The following is a 24,019-nucleotide window of genomic DNA, read 5'->3' on the forward strand; positions in this document are numbered from 1 at the left end:
CCTGTTTTCCCCACAACTACAACCCTGTGAGGTGAGCTGGGCTGAGAGAGAGTGACTGGCCCAAGGTCACCCAGCTGGCTTTCATGCCTCAGGCGGGACTAGAACTCACAGACTCCTGGTTTCTAGCCCAGCACCTTAACTGCTAGACCAAACTGGCTCAGTTAGTTGCTGCATTGCATTTTTATCCTCAGAATATTTTCTTGCTTTCACAGTGTACTACTATTAGAATACCCTTTTAACTGTAGAGGGCTTTCTTACATTCCAGCAAGACCAAGCCTCAGTGCTAAAGTAGAAATGATGAAATGAAATGTCTTCATGTTAGTCCTCACCCATTTAAAACACACACACATTCAAGTCTCGGGCAATATATTTTTGGCTTCCCCATAAGAGAAGCTCACTTGCTTGCCTCTCAAGAGTCATCTAAACTAAGTGAGAGTCAGCTAAAAAGTAATAGCATTAAATACAGCTACGATGAGTCTTTCCGTTCCGTGTCCAGGCCCAGGGATGCTTTAATAATCTTTGCACATGTGAAGATTTATCTTCTGAGGTTTGATGACACACCTGAGACAGAGCTGGAAAACCCAGATCAATATTCGAGGGAAAATTCAAGTTGTCCAGCTAAGAGTCTTGCTGAGAAACAAAGGCCACAGCAGCCATCTTGTTGCTGATGTCTGCTGGAATGTGTTGTGCACAACAAGGCTTTGAAGTAGTTCCACCCATGTATGGCCACTTACTCTGGGAGATAAACCTATCTTCAGATGTGGACAACAATCTAAAGGACTTCAAAGTCATGCTGTGCATTTGCACAATCTGAGTGGTATTCCCTGAGAATGTTTGTTTGTTTACTGAACTTATATGTTACAACAGAGCTTTTGTCCCTTCGACTTCTTATTCTAAAATAGTCTTTTACATCCTGGTGCACTCTTAGTGTTAGACTACTTCCCAGTATTCCCAGCTGGAGAAGGTACCACCTTGGGGAAGACTGTTTTCACTTATGATGTAGCCTATTCTGCAAATAGCTCCTTTCTCTTCCAGAGCTCTGTGACAGTTCTTGTGAATAACAGAGCCCCACATCTTTCCCTGTGTTTGCCAGACAGATAGAATATCTGTTGTCATTTCAGACTTCCAGTCCTTTTATGATAGATGCTCATGAATGAGATCAGAACCACACTCCAGATGTGAGCAAGTGCTTCCAAGAGCCACAGTTCACCTTTACATCCTTCTAACCACTGCACTGTTTGCCTCACTGAGAGCTACAGCTTCCTCATAAGCAGTGTTTTTCAACCTTGGCAATTTCAAGGTGTGTGGACTTCAACTTCCAGAATTCCCCAGCCAGGGGAATTCTGGGAGTTGAAGTCCACACACCTTGAAATTGCCAAGGTTGAAAAACACTGCTCATAAGGAACAAACTGGTTAATTAGAAGCCAGGTGTAAAAGTCCCAGTCCTGCAGAAAGCAGCCACCTGCTTCCATCTTTAGCTGGTACAGGCATCTCAAAAGTCCTCTGCTACTGGGGAGAAGCCAGTATGCTACATTGCTAATCTTGAAGCTTCCTAGGATGTTTTCTCTTTCCTTCTTCATTGGTGGCAGCTGGCTGAGAATTCTGCCAGAAGAGGAATCTGAGGAGGTGTAATTGATCACAGGCTAAGGCTTTTGTTCCATTCTTTGAGTACCCCAATTGCCTTGCTAATTTGTCTCTTTATAAGGAGGAATGGTTGACACAACCTGGCTGGGCAGGTCTGAGTCATTTCCTGATGATGTTTTTAAAGTGGGGCATCTCAGGAGGGGCAGCCCTGTGTATGTGAACAGACCTAAGTGAGACAGAGGATCTTCTTCATCTGCTGCACTCTTTCTATATGTGCTGTAGTGATGGATTTCCATACTGGACAGGAGGGTGGACTAGAGGACCTCTAAGATCTCTTCCAACACTTATATTCTATGATTATCAACTAATTTTCTCAAAACATTTGTATAACTCCAAATGCATGCCTTTTTGGTCCTTTACAAGAGACATCCCACTTAATTATTCATTTGTTGTTTACATTTTCTTTTTTTTTCTGATTACAGGTAGAAGATCAAGGAGTTCATGGGTGGTTTTCTAAAAGGTACAGCCATGACAGAACTGGAAGATCCTCAAAGCCAAACATAACAAGCCACGTTCTGCCATGGAACGAGCAGGTAAGCGATGCTTTGGCCCAGCAGAACTTTGGGCACTGCATTGGTTGCCAGTACACTTCTGATACGAGTCAAGGTGCTGGTTGTTACCTACAAAGCCCTGCATGATTTGGTACTTGCAGGACTGTCAACATGTGATGGAATCTGTTTCTGAGGGGGGAGGTGATATTATGGAGATCACAGGCGAGGAAGGAGGGGGGGGCCCTTCCAGGGGGAAAAACGTACTCACAGTGTGGAAGACCTTGGGCGCCCAGCCAAGAAGTTCAGGCAGGACCCGCCTTAGAGTTTCTGGGGCTTTTCCCTTACAGCCTGCTAGTTTTGCTCAGTTTGGCAAGATTCTGTCTCTATGGTAGAAACAATAAAGACTCGAGCTTCATTCCTGACTCAGCATTGTTTCTTTGCCTTATTCCTGACACGAAACATCCAGTGTGGGCTTCCTGACTAGTGAAGTTAAAAGCCCCATCCCATGTCAGTTTTGGGGAAAGGAGCAAGGTAACAATGTTTCTCAATATGTGCTCCATGCCTATGGAATATTTTAACTGCAAAAAAAGAGAATAAAACCTTTTCTGGTGGCTTTTAGAAGGACAGTCGAAACAGAATTGTTCTGGAGAACATTTGGCAGCCCATGTGGATGAGCCTGATGACAAAGGGGGCATTATTGGTAACAGTTTTACTCTACTCTACTGTATGTTGTAGAATTTTTTATTATTGGATTCTGTGTAAACAAACAGAGGCCTACATGGAGTCAGCAGTATACAAATGCTATGATATGTAAACAGACTATGCATCTAGGTTGTCTGCACCCTTAGCCTTTATTCTGGAGTTCATGCACTTGGTGGTAGACTCTCAGACACAACTTGGATAGTATATATACTTTATTGTAAATAAGAACAAAGCCAAATACAATAGAAGATCTGCTTATTCAATATACAGCAAGCATAGCCTGTATATATGCACCAGAGTTTAAATTCTAACCTTTTTCATCCTGCCTTTCCCACTCAAGGGATACTTGGCCATTCTCTTCAAGGACACAGAAGGCAGTTGAGTTTTGCTGACAAGGGTTCCCCCTAGGCCAAGAATCTCTGGTTCCTGCTATGCCAGCATCATTCCCACCACTAGGGAAAGAAGATAATTCGGAGTTGGTGATTTGCAGGAAGAATGTTTAGAAAGTATTATTAAAAGGAAAATTGAAAAATTAAAGTGAAGTCATTGAATGGTTGGGGCTAACCCAAATCATGGTTTGTCAAATAAGCCAGAGCAATCTAGTTTGTAAATAACACTAAGTCATAATGAATAGGTTCAAAATTACATAAAACCAACATCAACCTAATCGTGTTATGGCTTAGTGTTTTGTGTGTACCAGCCTGATGCAATCCACTGAACTGCCAGTGAAATGAATGAGAAATGTTAAAGAAAATAAGAACATTTGCTCAGTTTCTACTCTGATGCTTCATAGAAGTTTCATGATGGATTTCAGCATCTGTTGTCATGCTTACGTTGTCTACCAGTAGGGTGCACCAGCCTGTGAAGTAGATGAATTCTTTGATTGAGGAGGCCATTGTTTTATGAAGTGATCTTACAATAATTGAACCTTTCCTGAAGGTTTATGTTCATAACAGCTAAACAATGTTTTTAAACGCTGTCAGGGAGGCTCTATAATTAGTTCAGGCATATAAACAAGATTTAATTCATTCAGTTCCCTCCTCTTCGATCCAACCCACCTCCCACTGAATCTTTAGCTGAGTTTTATTTACAGGGTTTGGAATAATACTCAACACTGCAACACAGATACTTCCACCTAGGCATTTCAGGTGCTGTTTGGCTGCCATCATGACAGGAAAAGGAAAACATGCAGAGAAGCTGTTGTTAGAAATGCGTTCAGGTGACTGGGAAAACAGGAGAGGAGGTGCTCGAGGGAAAAGGCTGCAGTTAGATTACAGAGGGAAACCTGGAAGCGGCATTACAAATGAGCAAAACCTCTAGCTTAGTCAGCAGCAGCAGCCGCTGCCAGACAGAAGTCTGGGATGTGCCCCAAATGGTAATTAATTTAGTTTATTGTTTTGTCCAGTGCTTAGGACTTCACAGGAGACTGGTCAGCATCTTACAGTAGCTTTGTGCAAAATAACTATGTCTGTCGTGACGTGCATGGTATCTATTGAGACGTCAGTTCTAAAGCACTGACTTTTCACTAGAAGATACTCTGTTGGGCTGTATCAGGGCTTTACTTTGGTATCATTCCATCTCAGCCATTTCTGTTTGTTCCCATCGCCTCAGCTCCTGTGACTTTAATGAAGCTGGTGATCCCATCCTCCATCACAGTGATTCCCAGGGAGCAGCAGCTGAGGTGTGCCAGGTTGTAATCCTCAGGCTTGAATGCAAGAAGCAAGGGGGATCTGTGCTTGGATGGCACTGTGATTGCAACAGAGATACTAAAAAAGGGAGAGGCCCATTTTCAGCAAGACTGTGGATTCAGAAGTTGCTGTGCTGTAGCTCACATTTGTTAATAGTGAATTATTGTTGACTGCAATGGCCCCTGGTTTTGATCTTCAGCTGGAGATGCCAACATTCTTAGAATCAAATGTTAGCCATGTTATGTGTAGCAGCAAGAGCTCTTTCAGCGTCAGGAGGAAATGAAAAAAATTTTTCTCAGCAGAATCATCTCTGTAAACAGAAACTTCTTTTGCATGACTGTTCCTATTCACTTCTTTTAGAGGAAACAAGGGTTGTCAAGAGGAGCAGGGCCTTCTCTGATTTGGCACCAACCCATTGACACCACCCTTTGGAACCACCTCATCATACTGTTTAAAAAACAGTTGAAAAACTTGTTATTTTACCAGGCATTTTGAACAAGAGTTAACTGATTTAATCTTTTCATAATCTTTTATACATAATTTTACAATGTTTCTGTTACATATGAAACATTGGATATTGGTTTATAGTTGGATTTTTTTCAAAGTCTTTATTAAAAATGTTTTAAAAAGGAAGACAAAAACTAAGACAAACTAACATAAAGTAAGGAAAAGAAAAAGAAAGAAATCAAAGCTAAAAGTTCAAGAAAGGGGGAAAAAGTAAAAGAAAAATAGAAAAGAAAGAAAAAAGATACAAAGAAGTTCTAATTTTCTTTACAGCAGTTGTAAGTACAATTATAAATTCATCTTTTACTTCACCTTATGATTACAACATGTCTCTTTTATAAGCTATCCTGTCTAATCAAGACCATAAATCATAAGTTCATTTTTTCTGTTTTATGCAAAAAGTCCATAAGGAGTTTCAACGATAAACATAGATATTGTCTTTTCTCTAATCAAAGAAGTCAATTTAGGCATCTCAGCAAGTTCCATCATCTTCACCAACCATTCCTCCATTGTGGGTAATGCTGAATCCTTCTATCTTTGTGCATGCTATAATCTTGCTGCAGTTATCATATACAGAAACAAAGTTCCATGATTTTTTTTCCAACCGTTTGTCCATCAGTCCCAAAAGAAAGACCTCTGGCCTCAATTGTATATTAATCTTTAAAATCCTGCGAATCAGTGTATGTATTTGAATCTGAAATTTTCTAGCTTTTTCACATGTCCATCAAACATGATAAAATGTCCCTTCTTGTTCATATTTCCAACATAAATTTGAAATGCCTTTATACATTCTAGACAATTTCTCTGGTGACATATACCAAGGATTTTTTCAATCTAAATGGTTTTGTAGGGGATGGGTTATATGTTGGTTTTGTTTTAAGTTGCTTTGATGGGTTAATATGTGCCAAAGAGTGGTTAAGAAATTTTAAAGAATTTTATGCCTAGAGGACCTCTATAGAAATGGAATATTCAGTTTACATAGTGCCACACTAAGAAGGTAATGTGCCTATCTTGTAACCTCTGGAAATGTATATTGAAAGAACATGTTTTAGACATTAATACCTATGGAGGGTGCTACTTCATAGGTGATACCCGAAATGTGGCTTCTTTTTTCTACTACCAGTAGGCATAAATAGCAGAGGGCCATTTCTGAATAGCAAAGGAATTTTCCATTCTCCATATTTCTAATTCATGTAAGGCTGCTAACTTTCAAGGTGCATAACATACATGTCTATCCATGATACAGCCCTACTTCACATGGCTCTGTATTACCTTAGAAGGCATATAGAGATCATGTATTTGAAAATGCCTTCAAGTGAAATTCTTTGGGCTAATATTACAAGCCAGGATGCAAGTGGTAGAATTTTGTTCTGTTTTGTCTACTTGGAGGATACATTATGGGGAAAGATTATACTAACTTCTCCCTGTTGTGTAATGTACCTGAGTTGTTATTGTATTAATTTTATTATTATCATTTTAAATGTATTGACTGCCCAACTCCAAAGGCCTCTGGGCAGTATACAAAATTAGAAAAAAGAACCCCGTAAAAATAGAGTTCACAAATATTGGGTTTCCACAAGCTAACTAGCTGGCCCCAAACATATTAAATTATAAATAAAGAGTTCCTTTTTTCATCCAAAAATTGTTGCAATGTTGCTAATGCAAGGCATTAATGAAAGTACATTTTTATTGTGTCTTCAGTTTGCTACCATATTTAATGAACCAGAGTTGCTGTAGGGAAGGCCAATAGTAGTAATGAAAGAATAAATAAAGGCCATAAGTTGGTGGCAGTGCTTAACCAGTAGAATGAGCCTCAGAGGGTGGAAAGGAATTAGAAAGAAATTACAAAATAATGAGAGAAACATGGGGGTGGAGGTACGCGAAGACAGAACTAGTGCATGTGTTCACCACAGAGTTTAACCATGGCAATAAGAAGCTTTGTGTGAATTAAGATTCTCTAACGGGAAATTCTCAACCTTCTTATAAAACTGTAATCCCCATACATCTCTGAGGTTGCTATAATATGTTTTGGTTTAATACAACCATCTGTTGGGCTTAGATCTTCTTTTTTCAATGGAATTGGGTTGTTGATAAAGGCAGCTTGGGAAATATGCAGCAGTTACCAAGTATCTTGCTGTAGCTGGTCAGGCTTCCTCTTCTTAGCCAAAAGAGTTCTTGAATGATGCAAATGATATGGCATGATGATCAGATGAGCTTACTATCTATATTGGCTTGGATAACATTAGAGTGTAGCGGTCAGTAGCAGAAAGAGGCCATTACTATTCCATGTGACTGTGACCAACTGAGTGGGTTTGAATTACAGGAAAGCTAATAGTGGGAGGAAAGGTTTTCCTAAATTGTGCCAGCTGTCCAGAAGCCAGAGCTGTCATTTTGTATTTCTCTTCCTGGTGGAAGAATATTATGTCAGTTTTCCCATAACCAAGACTGATTGGAATGGGTCTAGATAGTCTCACCATTGGCTGTTATTGAGAGGCCACAATATGCTCCAGTATTTTATCAAATATGTCAGCTTGCAATTAGCTGTCTGAAACTATAGCACCTACATTGCTTTTAAGCCTCACCCCTGTTTCTTTCAGAGTTGGAGACCCCACTGTTTTTCAAGGAGGCATTATTGACTTCTAAGGGCTAAATACCCAACCCATCTTTGGGCTAATATTACAAGCCAGGATGCAAGTGGTAGAATTTTGTTCTGTTTTGTCTACTTGGAGGATACATTTTGGTTTATTCTGCAGCTGTTCTGATTTTACATTCTTTTATTATACTTGTTTTTTTCTGGTTTGAAACCATATTTATAAACTAGCCAGAAGTTTCAGTTATTCATTTAGTTATTCACTGATAAACAAATGGCTGTCATATCATATTTCTTTTAATATTTATCCTTTAGGGAATCTCAACCTTGTCCCAAGCACATTTTATTTAACATATTTATAACCTACCTACAATCCAGAAAATCTTGTAGTGGGTTACACTGTGTAATGCCCTGTGTTCATCAGTATCTGCCCAGTAATATCTACCATGTAAAATATGGAGTGATGCTCAGTTTTGTTTTTGTTTTTTTTAATGAAATTCATGGTCTTTCTCTTTGCTAGCTGATGAACGTTATCAATAATTTACATGTCTACCTGGCATCTCTAGGAGAAATATGTGTTACATTACTAAACCTGTATTTAAGAACTCCCACAATCCTTTAACATTGGTTTGGGGTGATACAAGTTGAAATCCAACATTTCTAGAGGACCTCAGTTTCTTTATTCTTCTTTTATACATACACATACCTACACCATACTCTACAGAGAGTTTATGTATAGCCTAAATGATGCCATTTAATTCTGCAGTACAAAGGGAGAGCAAACCTGCATGTATTTGAAGACTGGTGTGGAGGAGCTGTGGGACATCTGAGGAAGAATCTGCATTTTCCCCTATATCCTCATGTGAGTATAATCTATCTTCCAGAAAGATTGCAGTGCTTCATGACTTCCAAGAGAGAGTGTTTCCACTCTTTCTCTATGCAGTAAATATTCTTAAGCACTTTTGGAGTGAATTTACATTTTGCTAAAATGTTTGGCTGGATTTAAATGCTAGTGAACTCCAGACCAGTAATATTCTTCACTCAATTTAATAGTTTTATTTATTTATTTATTTATTTATTTATTCATTCATTCATTCATTCATTCATTCATATGTTTACAGCATTTGTAAACTGCTCCGATCATACTGACTCTGGATAGTGTACAACAAAGCAAGAAAAATCGAACTGTACAGAAATAAAACAATTACAAAGATGGTCTTTTCTCTCAGTCAGGAGCCATCATGATTTGCTGGACTACAGTTTCTCCTAATTAAAGACTGGGCTATCCAGAGATTATTGCAGTTCAGTACAACCTAAGGATTTGAGTAATTGAAAAATTGAGTAAGAATATAGTCTATATAGTATCCTATTCTATGGTAATGGCCAAGGAATTCCCACTGGATTAGGACTGACCAAATCTGGGAACTCTTGCAAAATTAAAATCTGATAGAGGAAGTTATAGTGAGGGGAGATTAGCAGCACAATAGAAATGCCCACTTGGCTTCATACATTCTTGTAAATGGTGTCTTTATTCTTACAATAGTCACTTTGCTGCATGCATGAATGAATGAATGAATGAATGAATGAATGAATGAATGAATTTTATAGCCAAAGGTCAGCAATATAAAATAGTTTATAAGGCAAAACATCAAGACAATAGTACAACACATAATAAAGTAGACAGTAACACAGAAATAGTAGGACATTATTTACTATAACTGGAGGGGAAGTTTAACTGGCATTCCCTCACTCTGCTGATGTTTTGTGTAATGCATAGAATTTGCACAATGCATAGGAGAAGCTCACATTCTGTTTTCCAGTGTGCAATCACAGTGAATATAATTGGATAACATTTGCCCAAAACCTGTGAAGTGGAATGTTACATGCAAAGAGCCTCTCTTTTCCTTTCTGACTTTTAGACTCGTACAACAGTAAAAAAGTTGGCTGTGTCACCCAAGTGGAAAAATTATGGACTACGTATTTTTGGCTACATTCATCCCTTCAAAGATGGTGAGTACAATAACTTCTCCTTCAAGGACAGAGCTTCGTTTCTGGAGTTTCTCTCACTAGCTTCAGGCAAGAATATTTTTATCCAGAAATCCCCTTATTGTCTTTCTCCTACAGTCTCACAATGGGCATTGTTGGACAGCTTCAGAGGAAGCCAAATTATTTAAGTAATGATTGGATCACATTTTGCTCCTTATCGCTCTCCCTAGATCACAAGGTTTCATGCCTTCAAAAAGCTTATGAGAAAACATTATTTCTTTCTCCTCTCTTAAATAAATAAATAAATAAGCAAGCAAGCAAGCAAGCAACAGTGAGGCATTGCCACTCCAGATTTTTGAGATCAGACAGTAACATTTAAGAACACATGACATTGTAACTTGCAGATACATGCCCAGCTCACCAGGACAGGGAATAAATTTAAATCTCAACTTACTTGCTCTTATGTGCTGCTACCACTGTCTTGTTCATGGCTAAATTCTCTTTCCTTGTCTTATAGGAGACTTTCAGTTTTCTGTAGCTTCGGATGATAATTCTGAATTTTGGCTCAGCTCTGATGAGACTCCAGCCAATATACGTCTGGTGGCATTTGTGGGCAAGGTGGGCAACTTCTTATAATAATAAGATAATGATAATGGCATTGTAGCAACTTTCCATGGGTAGATGTGCTTCTTACAGCCGTCTTACACACAGTGCCATCTGGCATCATCTCTCTGGTTCCTTGCTGAGAGAGTTAAATGTAAATGGAACTGTAGTGTTGCCACTGGGAGACATATAAACCTTGAACCAACTCAGCTGTGAGTTTTACATCTGGAAGCTGCATAATTAAAATCTGGATCTATTGTACAAAATTCAAATGTGTGTGTTTGAGGATCTGTTTGAAATTCTCACATGTTGCGATAGTGATGTTTTATATGCAAGCCCCCTTCTGCTGCTGTGGTTCACAGCTTGAGCCCACTTGGTTTCTCCACTAACACTGCTTTGGATTGTACTGTAGGTCTCTTGTCTATGGCTATAGCACAAGTTTTGTGGTTATTTCTCTCAATTCATTCAGAGTGAAAATAGAGTTCTTATTACCATGCTATGTGCTGAGAGTCTATTTACCGCTATGTTAGAGAATAAAGAAATGCTGTAAATAAGGCATGCTTTTCCACATAAGGAAGGAACTTTGCAGTTTGATGGCAGGCAAAATGGTCTGGTTTATTTAGTTAGTTAATTAGTTATTACATTTATTTATACACTGCCAAGCTCCCAGATTCTGGATGGTTTACAAACTAACCATCATAAAAGCTTCGTATAAAATCCCAAACAATTACTCCATCCAATTGCCAGACCAAACCATCATAACTCAAACCATCAATCAAATAAAAAAAAAAAGCAGCAGCCCAGTGTCACAATAAAATAAAATATAAGATAAAAAAATTCACACACTATATCTCAAAAGCCTGCTTAAACAGAACAATCTTGACAGACTCAAGGCCAGAATAGACCTTCAAGGCAAATAATTCCATAGCATTGAGGCTGCCTGAAGACAGCCTCTGGGTCCGTGACCCCTTGACTTTACGTGGGGTCAGGGCCCTCAGCATCCCCTCCCTGGATGCTTGCACAGTTTGGGCAAAATCCGATTAGGAGAGCCAGCTCCTCAAATAACCTAAAGCCAAGTCACAAAGGATATTCTAGATTAAGAAAAGAACTTCGGATTGGCTCTGGAAAACTACTAGTAACCACAGCAAAGTGACCCCAGATCAATATCATATTACAATTCCAGGTCTCACGTATTACTAACCAGGCAACTGCTTTTTATACCAACTACGTTTTACAGATACAGGCAGCCCCTAGTAGAGGATATTATAGTTATTTAATTGTTTGGTGACAAGGGTGTGATTACTATCAGTAAGGTTTCTTGGTCCAGGAAGGGCTGCAAATGGCCCACCAGTTTAAGATGGACAAAGACTCCTCTGGTCATGGTTTCTATCTCCTGTTCTAGCAGGACCTGAAGGTGTTCCAGCAGGACCAGGGGTTTTCAGGAAATTCCCTAAGCCATGGACCTTCCCCTTCAAAGGGGAGTGTAACCTCTTCAGATCTATTAATGGATCAGGAATAAAGCAGAGATTCAGTCTGAGCTTTTTTTTTCTTCTTTACATCTATCCAGTCCCTTACAGCCTCCTAGCATTATGCAAAGACTTCTCTAGCATCTCTGATCTGGCCTAGGGTGATTTTATATAATTGGGTATCATCAGCAGGGGCTGTTGAAGGATCTGAAATCTAGGAGGGTATAAATCTGGCAGGACTACATTGCCCTCTTCACCTAATCAGGTTTCATGATACATGCTGAGTCTGCCCATTCATGTGCTGCCAGGTCATGAATGAAAGAGGTCTTATTATGAACAGGCTTGATATTTGCTAACAGCAGCCCTGAGGCCAAGACACCCAGAAGTCCAACCTTCAGGTTCAAGGGCAGGTACCATGTAACAAATGGGAGTCTGCGCCATACTGTGGTTCCCCCTTCTCCTGTAACAGCCAACCCATCACTATTCGTCAAACCTACCTCTTCCAGGCTTTGGATATGTGGTATGTAGTGTCATAGCCCCCAAAATTCCATATAGGTTTCTGTTCCTTTACTAACCTCACACTGAAATAAACCAGAGGGGCCACAGGTTGCTTGCCTAAACAGCTGATCACCCTTGCCACATGCACATTATCCACACCTACCATTCCCTACAAACACCTTCCCAGGAACTCCTCAAGTCTTACTCTCCTTAGGGCCTTACGAATTTTCTATCTACTTTCTTAATCTAGGGGAAGACCCTCTTAGGTCCTCCTAGCCTCCCTTCCAGGGAAAGGGGTCTTCCAGGCTGAACCCTTCTTCCTCACACTGCTCCTGCTTCACAATGGCCTGACACCTCAGAGGCCCACTGCTGCCATGGCTTTTGTGCACTGTTAACATGCAGCCCCAGTATCTGCTTAATGTTGCCAGCTTTCTCTCCTCCATGCCCCAGACTTGCATTTTCCCCTTGCCTGCTTTCACCAAAGCAAAAGCTTTGCATCATCTCTTGTGCAAGCTTACCCCACACTGTTTCTCCTCACCCAGTCCTCTTATTACAATTGGTGACTGCCACACATCTAATCCATCCCTGGTATCCAAGATTTGGATGAAACTGCAATCTCCACCATGCTCCCTCCTCTCTGCCTCTGCCAATCTCTGGGAGTGAATTTCCAGCCCAAATCTCCTAAAACTCATTCTGGATCCTGATTCAGTCATTTGTCCACCTTGTCCTCTGCATTGTCCTGATCTTTTCCTGTTCCTTCAACCTACTTTGCTTCTTCTAACACTTTCCAATTCTATCCCTCAACATACAACTAACACTTCCAATTCCCAACTACAAGCACCTGGTACAAACCAGCATTCCCCAACCCACTCCAGAGCTACAAAAAGCAATCTTCATGTGACTCAAATAGTCGGGCATCATATTAGAATCAGTTCATACTGTAAACAATTTGCTGTTTTGGGAAGAAGTAACATAAAAAGCATAACAAAGAATGTACAAAATAACTTGAGGTAGAGAAATCTACATTTTTTGTGATTTTTTTTAGCCCATCTGTCTACCTTTAAAATGTTTGAAAACAGCTAAAGAAGTGCTTCTGCCCCCATGTTGTCAACAGTCCCTCTTAAGATTTTTCTGAATCTGGGAAAAGTGCATCCCAGTGCCATCTACAGATATAATGATTAGAGAGAGAATTAATAAAACTCCTCAGGCTGTTTTGATTTCTATGATTTTGTTGTTATTTTGCAGCTCAGCAAAATCTGTATCTTTGACAGGGGCAGCAAAGTTATGATAGAGGCCTCAAGGGACTGCTCATTCAATATTACTGGTGCGCTTGTACGTTAAATGCTGATGGCATGTTATAGCTTATAAGGAATCAGCAAAAGATTTAAGACCAAGGGTTGGATCTCTGTAAGAATTCCTGCGTATGTTCAATATGTCTGAAATCCAGTAGTTCACACAATTCTTCAGGCTGTGCTAAGTTGTCTGACTTTGCCCTTAGCCTGACTTCTTATGAATAGGAAGATTGTCATCCGGTAAATTTAGAGGGTGTATTTTGAGGACTTGGAGAATATGGTAATACCTGCCGCATAATGTTTAAAGATGGAAATATGCATTGTCTATTATATTTTGGCTTCTGCTGGTCTATGACCGAATAAAAATTGATTTGATTTGACTTGATTATATTTGGCTGCTTTAGTCCAGGCTAGCCATCCCCAGTCTAATGCCTTCAGTTGTGTTGGAACTGCATCTCTCCAGCTTGTAGCCGGCAAAATCAAAGGCTCATCTGGAGGACACCAGCTAGGAGAAAGCTGATCTAGATCCTGCAATGAAATGGCTTTGGACAAAAGTGCTTGAAGTTACTTCTCTAGGATTCCTTCTTCCAATCAAGAGTATGAGAAAAATGGGAAGGAAGTGCTATTTGCATGAACTCTTAGTTGCTTTCACAATTGTTGCAAGGAACCACAAAGTACTGATTTTTTTTCAAAGCAATGTGAGCAGAATGTTTCTGTGTCAGAAAGCGACGAGAAAGGGTTAAACTGTACCTCCTGCACTATTTTTTAAGCCCTTAATTAGAGCCTTTGAATCTGCTTGTCAGTAAAGGGAAAAGAAGGAAGGGCTTGGAGAACCATTGTGAGAAAGACACATACCAGCATGTATGATTAATGACTTGGTTCTAACGACATTAGGAAGTAGGTAATCACTAGGAACACTCTTTCTGCTTTCAAGACAGTGAACTTTTCATATGAAATTGATCAGATTTCATATCTGTTTTCCCTTCTTCTGAATATACGTTTCTATTGCTTATCTCAATACTTCAAAGACTGTCTCTCAAATATTGGATAGTTTTGAAACCCCCAGGGTGCACCAAACAGATTTATAATCTGTGCTTTTGACTTTCTGTTAACAAGTTAAAGTAAAACAAAATTAAATCTTCCTTTATGGTCAAATTTTAAGAATACATGGCCAAGTCTCTCACTGGACATATTTGTAAAGGATGCATAAAGGCCAATGTCAGGACTTGCACATGTATGTCCCTTTCACAAAGAAGGACTACCCAGACCTAGAATCAATGCCATGTCCCTGTGTTAGGAGAATACTGTGGAGCTTTCTGAAGCCATCACCAGCTGAGACTATTAACTTATAGCTCGGTTGTTACCCCACAGCAAATGCTGCAAAGGCAATTTCATAGCTGGGTGTTCCATTGGTGGGAATTCCTGCTCTGTCTCCCACCTCCTTGGATTTTTCCCCTGTTGAAGCAAACATGCTCTAGTGTCCTACCTGCCCCCCTTTCTTTAAGAGTGATTGGAAGAGCAGCTTTGTTGTTACCTTCACAAAGCTACCGTTGTTGTTCCCTCCCTGTAAAAGCAAATACAAAGAAAAAAGATTGAGAGGGGCTTGAGCACTGATTTTTGTGTAATTTCTATACTTCCCCTTCTTCTCTTTCCACTCTTGGGAGCAGAGATGAGTATGCTCACAAAGGCACAAGTGAATTTTTTACCATTTGCATGGTGAAACTGTGACAGTGCCTTTAGGAGAGGAAAAAGTCTGTAGCTTATGAAGCTACAACTTCTTTTTTTTTTCAACCATTACAGAGATTGAGATCATTATGGAGACCTTACTATGGGACAAAGCTTACCATTCTTACATTATCTCAGAGGTGACCACTTGCAAGGCATTCTTGTTTGATCAGTTCTTGGCAGTCCCTTGTTGTTCTTGGTTATTTGCAAAAGCCAAGCTCTGCTGGACCAGATTAGTTCTTGAATAGGAGAGTGTCAAGAGATCCTAAGGCTGTAGGTGAGACTGGGAAGTAAAAAAAAAACATTCTGGAAGAAGGCAACAGCAGCAGACTTTACCTAGCAGCTCAGTTTTTGAGCAATTAATGTCAGTAACTAATGAGGTTATTAGGAAATCCACAGTGATCAAAGACATCAATACTTTTTATTGGTGCAAAAGATGAAACTATTTCTTCTTCTTTTTTTTTCCTCTTTAGCTGGGCTCTGAGTGGACCGCTCCAGGAGAATTCACAAAATTCAGTTCTCAAGTCTCGAAGCCAATCCGGTATGTGCTACCCCCATGTCCTTCCATTCTTCATTATGACTGATAGAATGGTCCTAAAAATTAAAGGGAGAATAACTCACTGCTTTTGAAGCTCTGCCAAATGAGAGCAGCCAGGTCATGAAGTGGAAGAATAGGTTTTCATTTTTATTCAGGTAGATTTGGGGGTTTTTTTATTGTCTCCGCTGAAATCTGTGGGAATGGAGATTACTGTAGCCTCAAGAGATCATAATCCATGGGCTCAATCTGAGATCATATGAAGGAAGTGAGTGAGTTTTTGAATTGGTAGGTCCAAGGCCAGCTGCAGAGCACTCTGTTTAGGCTCCTGTTGCTAATGGGAGGTCTATGCATGGAGGATTTTCTGTGGGGAGTATTGGGATCTCCAGAACAGATTCAACCAGCAGAGAGCCTTGTTCTCTTTCTTCAGCCACCCTTCTGAATTTCCCAATTTTCTTGTAGTCCTCTGCTCAGGCCCCTAGGAACTGATGATTGAAGGCCTTTGTGCCACGAAGCAACATAATCTAAAGGAGTCTGTTCAAAGCACCCCTCCCGCTTCCCAGAGGGAAGCATACTGCATAGAGCATACTGCAACTCTCCTTGGAAAGAGGCAGAAAGACTTCCCATTTATTTTAATATTACATCTTCTATCAGAGTCGGTGTAATCTGCCCTCACCCAGTTTCCCTCTGGATTAGGCCTGTGAAATCGTCAAAGCTGGCCAGTTGAAGCCTTTGCCCCACAAGAGCTTCTCTGAAATTCTTGCCTTGCCAGGTGGGATAATGACCTTCAGATTGGAGGTGGGGCAGAAGTGGTGGTGAGCTTGCTTTTTCCAAAGAGTTCAACAAGTCAGGAACTCTAGCTGACCATGCACCATGTAATTCCACAATTAGAAGTAATGTGTCAGATATTAAGGAGGGCTGACTGTTTTGAGGAAATAGGATGCTGAGTAACAGCCATGATAATATATTGAGGCAAGCAGGGTGTCTGCAGCAAAGCAGGATGAGTTATAACAAGCTCTGCCCCACAGTGTACAAGCCCTTTCCTTACATGCCTGGGCCATGACCCCGCGGTGGGACAGGGCTTTCAAAGTAATGTCACTGGGCATGCCTAATGCCGCAAAACCACATCTTCCTCCTTCCTTGTCAGCCTAGCCAGTTCTTTTGTGCTGGTAATGGCCAATTGCCAGCTGAGGGCACAGTGGCTGCTGACCTGTTTTTTTGTTTTTGTTTTTGCCAACAACAAATAATTCAGGTGCCATTTTTATATTATTATTATTTAATTTTCTGAAAATTGAGTTATGTCAGTTGACTTCACTGGCTGTAGATGGCTAACTCTAGACCCAGGTTTCCTGACCCAAGGCCAGTTCTAACCCAAGTTCACAAAGCACAGTTTGCTATGTTCCCATAATATGGTAGTCCCAATCAAATAAACCACACCACAACTTAACGTGATGGCCCGGCTCACATGATATGCCAAGACTGTACCTGAACCCCCCCCAAACACTGAACCATAAACTACCCATCCTCATTTTAGCCTGTGCAAACCCAGGCTGTCTCTCAAAGCTGCTTAAAGTGGCAACTAAACTTCCTTCTCCATTAGTCTTTTTCTTTTCTAACTGTCTTTTGTTCTCTCTCTGTTTTACACAAAGGCCAGTCACCTTGGAGCTAAGCTACCTTCTGTCAAGTTAGGAGCCTGACAGCTCCCTTCCCTTTGTTTTGATTCTGCTTTGAATGAAGCTGGCAGCTCTTATGGCTGCATCTTCCTTTGCTCCATCAATTCATTGTCAAGCTGGACCTCTCGTGGCACTCTGCTGTTCCCCTTACACTCAAAAGTGTTTTCTCTGGTTTTGCATCCTTTCAGCAGAAAAGTACAGACCATTTGAGTAAGTGGGAGCCCTTAGAAGTTATCTGCTCTGACCTCCTATTCATACAGGATCTTCAGTATTGGAGGCAGCTGCAGACTCTCTTGGAAATGACCATCCTCTCTCTACTTATATCATACATCATATGGAGGAAATCTGTCACCTCCCGAGGCAGCCTTTTCTACTGTAAAATAGCTGTTACCTTTAGGAAGCTTCTCCTAATGTTTAATCAAAATCTTTTTGGAATGTTTAGTCATTAGTTCTAGTTCTTCTGGACACAGAACTAATCTGCTGGCTCTTCTCATGGCAGAGTTACTGTGTTTCCCATTAATACATTATTTTCACGTGCAGTAAAATGGCTGCAATTGTAAACCAGTGTGATGAAGTGCCTAGCACGAGGAAAACCTAGGTTCAAACTGATCCTCAGCGATGGAAACTCACTGGGTGACTTTGGGGCAGTCACTTTCTTTCAGCCCAACCTATCTCACAGGGTTGCTCTGCAGTGGGGCAGGAGCGGGTTAAAATGGTTGTGTTTTGTTTTGTTTTGTTTTGTTTTGTTTTGTTTTGTTTTGTTTTGTTTTGTTTTGTTTTGTTTTGTTTTGTTTTGTTTTGTTTTGTTTTGTTTTGTTTTGTTTTGTTTTGTTTTGTTTTGTTTTGTTTTGTTTTGTTTTGTTTGCATGGAGGGTCCTCCTGAGCTGTAGGCTGTCCATTGATGATGTAGTGGGTTTATGTTCTTTTAACACATATAAACTCCTTTACGTGCAGTAAAGGATTATTTTGCACATAGTTGCAATGGCGTGAAAATAATAGTTAAATAGGTCTTGGGAAGGTTACAAACCTTTCTTTCTGGAAGTGACAGCCTATGCGCTACTTTCACACACCCCTGATATATATTTGTCTTTTTTTCCCCGTTTTTTTCTTTGCATAGCCTCTTACTTCTCTGCAATACAGCCTGTGCTGTATGGTCTGACTGGAGGTGAAATGTGGGGTTTGCAGAGTTTCCTTGCTAAGGCCAAGATGCTAACAGCTCCAAAATAATAATGAAGAGGTGTGCTGAATGCTCATTGCTTTTCTCTGCTACTTGAGGAGAGTGATGAGGAAAGTCATTCAAATGCAAGAATAGAATATGAATGGGCAAACACTTGCCTAAAGAATAGAGGAGCTGAAATGAAGCTGACTACTGGCTTGATGGAAATTTTCCAGCACTAATACCATCATGCTGGCACTTCAGTCGAATTAAAAAATGTGGATCTTCTTCAGATCTTTCAGTGGTCTAGTACTTATCCATGCAGGGAGGAATATTAAGATACAGCATGTACTTGTGTCACTAAATAATCAAAGCTCCCAGCAGATCAAGAAGCAAAGGCCAATATAAGCTTACTTCAATCTCTCTGTGGCAGTTGAAGACAAAGTGAGACTGAGGGTAGTTTACTATTTCAACTCTAAAAGGCTATGGATTTAAGGTTCCCTGAACCCCTTACCCAATATTTCATGGAAACTGGCAAGCTGTCTTGCACTGGGATTTGGGTCAGTCAAATCCCATTTTTTGAATGAGTTAAGTTTTCCCTTTCCCATATATCCCATTCTGCTAAACATCCCAAGTATGTGTTCTTGGGTGTTCTCAAACCCCATGAGAAACGGGAGTGAACAGAGCTTAACCCCAATCCATGAACTAAAGTATTTGATCATGAATTTTCTTTTGATAGATGCTGAAATATGAAGCAGAACAAAATTAAATGCCTCTGTCAGATTATCTCTGAATACTACAAAGCACAGTCAGGAGCAGGTTAGCAGAGGTATCTTCTTGTGGCTTAATTAAAAAGTAGAAACTTTATTTTTCACTTGATCATTATCTTTCACTACAAGGACAATACATACATACAGAGTTCACTTTGTATTTAGAATACTGTTTGTCAAAATGTTCACTGATGAACCCACTATAGTTTATTCCCCAAAAGGACCTTTAGATCTCTTGGGCTTCAGTTTCCATAATCTGCAACGTGCATGGATAGTTTTGATTGATTCCTTGAGTATATATGGATGGATTCCTAGTTTTCCCAGCACTGCGAAAAGGGATGTTCCCATGGCCTCTGTAATAACCAAGACCTCTAGAATTCTAAAGAGCTTTGGACCTGAGGGCTTCTCTAGGAGAACGACATTGTGTTTCAGGGCTGGATGCTTTGTTAAAGAAGAATTCAAGTCTCCGTTTCTGTGGTAGAACGTCTTATCCCTCCTTCACCCCCAATAACATCCCTCCCCCATTTATATTAAATCATTCACAAGGTTGGGATCTGCCATAAGATGATTTAAAATGAATTGCAAGGAGGAATCTTGAGACAGCTAAGTTACATTTACTGTAAAAGATATGCCACATGAAAAATGCTGGTTTATCCAGTAACAGAGTAACATGGCTTTTCCTACTTCCTCCTCCCCTTCTACCTCCTTGGTGGTGGTGATGGTTTTTAAAGAATTTATCTTTTAAACAAACATTTTTCAGTGGGGTAGACTTTTTAGATGAGTGAAAGTAAGAGCAGAGAAGGGCTGAATTCTGAGTCAGACCATTCCCTCTGAAACTTCGTAGCTTTCATTTTGTGAACGGATGCCTTAAAGTAGGCATGAAGCCAGATTTCTTAGCCTTATTCCATCATTAATCATTCTTTATTTCTGTTCCTGGAAATGATTTGATACAATCCATACTTGAGAGCTTGTTATATTTTAGTCCAATGTTTTCCAGTCTCTGGAAACTGATTTCAAATGGAAAGATCTGACTTTTGAATGTTTGGGATGGTTCACCAAGAGATATACATGAGCTGTACAAATTTCTCCTGCCCTGTGGCTAGTGTTTTAAAACTGCTGAGGGGAAAGTTGTTACTGTGCTGCAGATTGCCGTGCAGATGATTAGCCTGGGACAAGGCACTGTGGTAATCTAATTAAGGGCCAGTGAAAGAAAGTGGGAGGGAAGGGCGGGCATCATTAGCAGGGCAACAATTGCTGGGACTTGTTTGCCATACACGGTTCAGTGAAACAGCTGATTGGAGACTAGCCAGCTTCCAGCTTCAATAGCAAGAGGCCTGTATACCTCCAGGAGTTCCCAGGGGAAATTAGAGGAGCTTTTTATCCTTCTTCAACAGTACAGCTGTGATGAGCAGGCCTTGATATTGCTAGTTTTCATGCTCTGCTTGTATGTATCAGTGTATAGACGTATACGTACAAATATATATACTATAAAAGGTATCTACATGCTTGATTTGGGGCATATTTTTTGTTTTTCTTAATGGTGTCATTGTAAATCACCTCAAGTACAGTGAGTGTAGGAATATTTTTAAAAGTCCATTAAATAAAATGAAACAAATACTATCACATTTCTTTCCTAATCTGCAACTTTTCTTTGCTGCTTTGTTCCAAGGTCTTACTGAGATCCATCAATGAGCACCTCTACTGTATCAGCCAGAATAAACTTCCTTCATTTTAGCCTTAGCCAGAAAAATAGTTTGAGTAATTTTGCCCCTTAGGCTGCAACTGTTTTAAAGTATTAAACTTGCCAGATTTATTTTTAAAAAATGAATGCATGTTCCATGCTTTCACTTGCAGCAGACCATGTGGTCTGTAATCTTAGAAACAGTAATTCCTGCCTGCAGCTGGCTTGGAGGAAATCTATAAAACTCCATGATCACCTCTTGTCTTTTTTCTTTTTGCCCAAAGTACTATAGTACTATACCTTCATATACAAAACTCAACTCTCCTTTGGTTTGAAGAATTTTTGATCCAGAAGATAGGACAAGCGATGATGGGCTCAAATTACAAGGAGGTAGATTTTGGTTGAACATCAGAATAAATTCCTAAGAATAAGAGCTTTTCAAAATGGAATTGCCTCAGAGAGCGAAGGACTCTCCTTTATTGGAGATGTTTAAGTGGAGGCTGGATGGTCACCTGTCAGGGATGCTGCAGTAGTGGATGCCTGCACTGGAGAGTTAGTTGGACTCGATCATATCCAAGAACCCCTCCAACCCTTCCATTATATAATTCTTTGACCTGAAATTTTGTAGTCTTAATCAGCATTATATGCCATCTAAAATAAACTAGATTAAAACACATACACACACTTTCAAACATTCTGAAAACTGTATCCCTCTCCAAGAGAAGAAAGAAAGGAACAAGAATATATGTTCTAAACAACATTTGTGTTCTTGCACTGAAGCAGGTGTGCAGTTTAAGTTGGGTATTTGAATTTGCCAGGGACCCTTGTTAGAGGATGTGCTCCTAAACGTAGGTAGAGGACTAAAATAATAAGTCATTAAGTCGTAGCAAATCCCATTCAAATGGAAAAATGCTCATAACATGCTTTTCTTGGATGCAGAGATTAGGCGTAGTGCAGCAATTCATGAATGCTAACAGACACTAATATTTCAGGTAAGAGTTAAATGTATTAAGAAATATGTAGGGAAGGAAATTTTCGGAAAGAGAGAGGAAGTTTCCTTGTCTCTTAAATACACTCATTTAACTTATAATAGACCAGGAGAGAGATAACATGCGGTAGAGACAGTATCTGAAGAATTTTTATCTATCACTCCTCATTTGTCCTACTGGTCAGAAGGCTCATAGGTGTGAAGAGATGGTGCAATCGCCAACATTTAGATCCTGAATTCTATGTTTTTATCCATCTCCCTCTTAGATGATAACATGTGCTATATCTATTAAACCCATTACATTTTATGGCCCTTCTGAACCTCTATCCAAAGTTTTGGCTGGGTATTTATGAACCAGGAGAGGTAAATGTAGTGTCATTGTCCACTTCAAGGGATACAACTCTATTCAGGTAATTTCAGTTTTTAATAAGACTCTGTATGAAAATTCATTACCTCAGACCAAGGGTAGATGGAGATTTACTTTCTAAACTTTATGAGAAGGCCCAGAAGCCTCTCTTTTCTCTTTTCTCCTTTTTCCTTAATGTTTAATGCCTAACATGCTTACCACAGCATGGAGCTCTTTGAAAAGTAAAGTGTTTGTACCTACTTCCTCCTTGAATAGCCCTGTGATCATGTAAGGGAAAAAGGATAAGAACAAAGAATCTCAGCTTGATGTAAACAGAAAATCTAAGGATAACCTGGCCACAGAGACAGGCTATTTTGGGCAGGTTTTTTTTTTAATCAGAGCTAAAACAAAATGGAAAAAGTTTTCTATAGAGCATTTCAGTCAAAATGCTGTGTAATGTACTGTATTTATCAAAGAAAGATAGCCCTGAATGTGTGATGATCTTTCAAAAATGAGGAAGAATTATAGACATTTGGAGCCCATTGACAGAGAAGACAATCCATCCATGGACTCTACGTGTTTTTCTAGAGTTCTCGCTCTGTGAATCTCCTTCTCAAAAGTATCTGCCTCTGTTCAGTGAACATAAGACGATCCTCCTCCTTCATAGATAATTATTTGGAGAGGGGGACTCCTTTTCCTTTTGGTTAAATGCTGTTGGTAGTACAAGTAGCAGAGAATTAATTAAAAACTGATGAATCACTATGTGAAGTGAAATAAAGGGAATAGAAAACAAAAATATTACAGTAACCTAAAGAAGAGAGTTCAAATCTCAACTGGAAATGTCTGTGTTTTTCAAAAAAGATCCATTAGGCCCTTCAGTGGAATTGGTCTGATAAGGAAAAGGAACGTTAAATTTATTTAAACACCTGTAAACTGGTGGCTGATCTATTCCTTCCCATTTGCCTTTTCAAAACCAGAGCTTTTTGGCATCCTTATTTAGTTTCCTTAGGCAGCTAAAGTTCCAGAAGTGCTACTTTTGACTAGGTCTCCAGAAGTACTTGTCTTTCAAATGATATAATTCAGACAAAAACTTGCTGAACTGAAGAAATTATGCAACAGTGGCCATTTTGGGTTTTGCTGTTATTTTTTTGTCTCTGAGGAAGTATAAAATTAGAATATAGGGAGCTATCAGCTAAGTACTTTCTGAGCATCTGATACCTATTATTTGGGATGAAGATTAAACTTGGGTTCTCTGAGTGAATTGTTGCCTTCTTATCTGGGTAGCTCTTTGAAGTTAGTTATCTCATGGCTTCCTGTAGTCTTTGAGGTAAACTACTTGTAATGCCCATGTTCCAACAAGTTCTGGGTAGCCCAATATTTTTGCTATTAGAAAAAAGACCATCATTTTTTCAAGCTAGTGCCACAGCCGAGTTAGCAAGCACCAGGTAAAGCTGGTAACTGTCCATCATATACTTTGGAAAGCTGGGCCTTGTTTTTCCATGTAGAGTTGGATCTTCTTGTTTTCTTCCCTGGACTTAAGAATCCCTAGCTTACAAAATTATCAAACTTCATTCAACTCTGGGGAGTTTGTGTTGTTTTAAAAATGAATAACACATTGCATAGGTTGAGTATCTTGGCTAATTCAAAGCAGAAAGTCTTCTGGCTCCCTGCATGGAAGATG

At 39.8% G+C, this 24,019-nt stretch overlaps 1 protein-coding gene across 1 annotated transcript in view; it reads left to right on the forward strand.

Annotated features, from left to right (window-relative positions):
- The window catches only part of B4GALNT4 (beta-1,4-N-acetyl-galactosaminyltransferase 4), a 174,779-nt gene that overhangs the window by 115,644 nt on the left and 35,116 nt on the right, over window positions 1–24,019 (forward strand). Inside the window, exons 3-7 of the mRNA XM_063289239.1 lie at window positions 2,067–2,177; window positions 8,386–8,481; window positions 9,539–9,629; window positions 10,123–10,223; window positions 15,663–15,730. Of these exons, the coding sequence (XP_063145309.1) occupies window positions 2,067–2,177; window positions 8,386–8,481; window positions 9,539–9,629; window positions 10,123–10,223; window positions 15,663–15,730 (467 nt within the window). The remainder of the gene's footprint in view (window positions 1–2,066; window positions 2,178–8,385; window positions 8,482–9,538; window positions 9,630–10,122; window positions 10,224–15,662; window positions 15,731–24,019) is intronic.

Source organism: Candoia aspera, chromosome 1, assembly GCF_035149785.1.
Source record: "Candoia aspera isolate rCanAsp1 chromosome 1, rCanAsp1.hap2, whole genome shotgun sequence".
NCBI classification, from domain to species: domain Eukaryota; kingdom Metazoa; phylum Chordata; class Lepidosauria; order Squamata; family Boidae; genus Candoia; species Candoia aspera.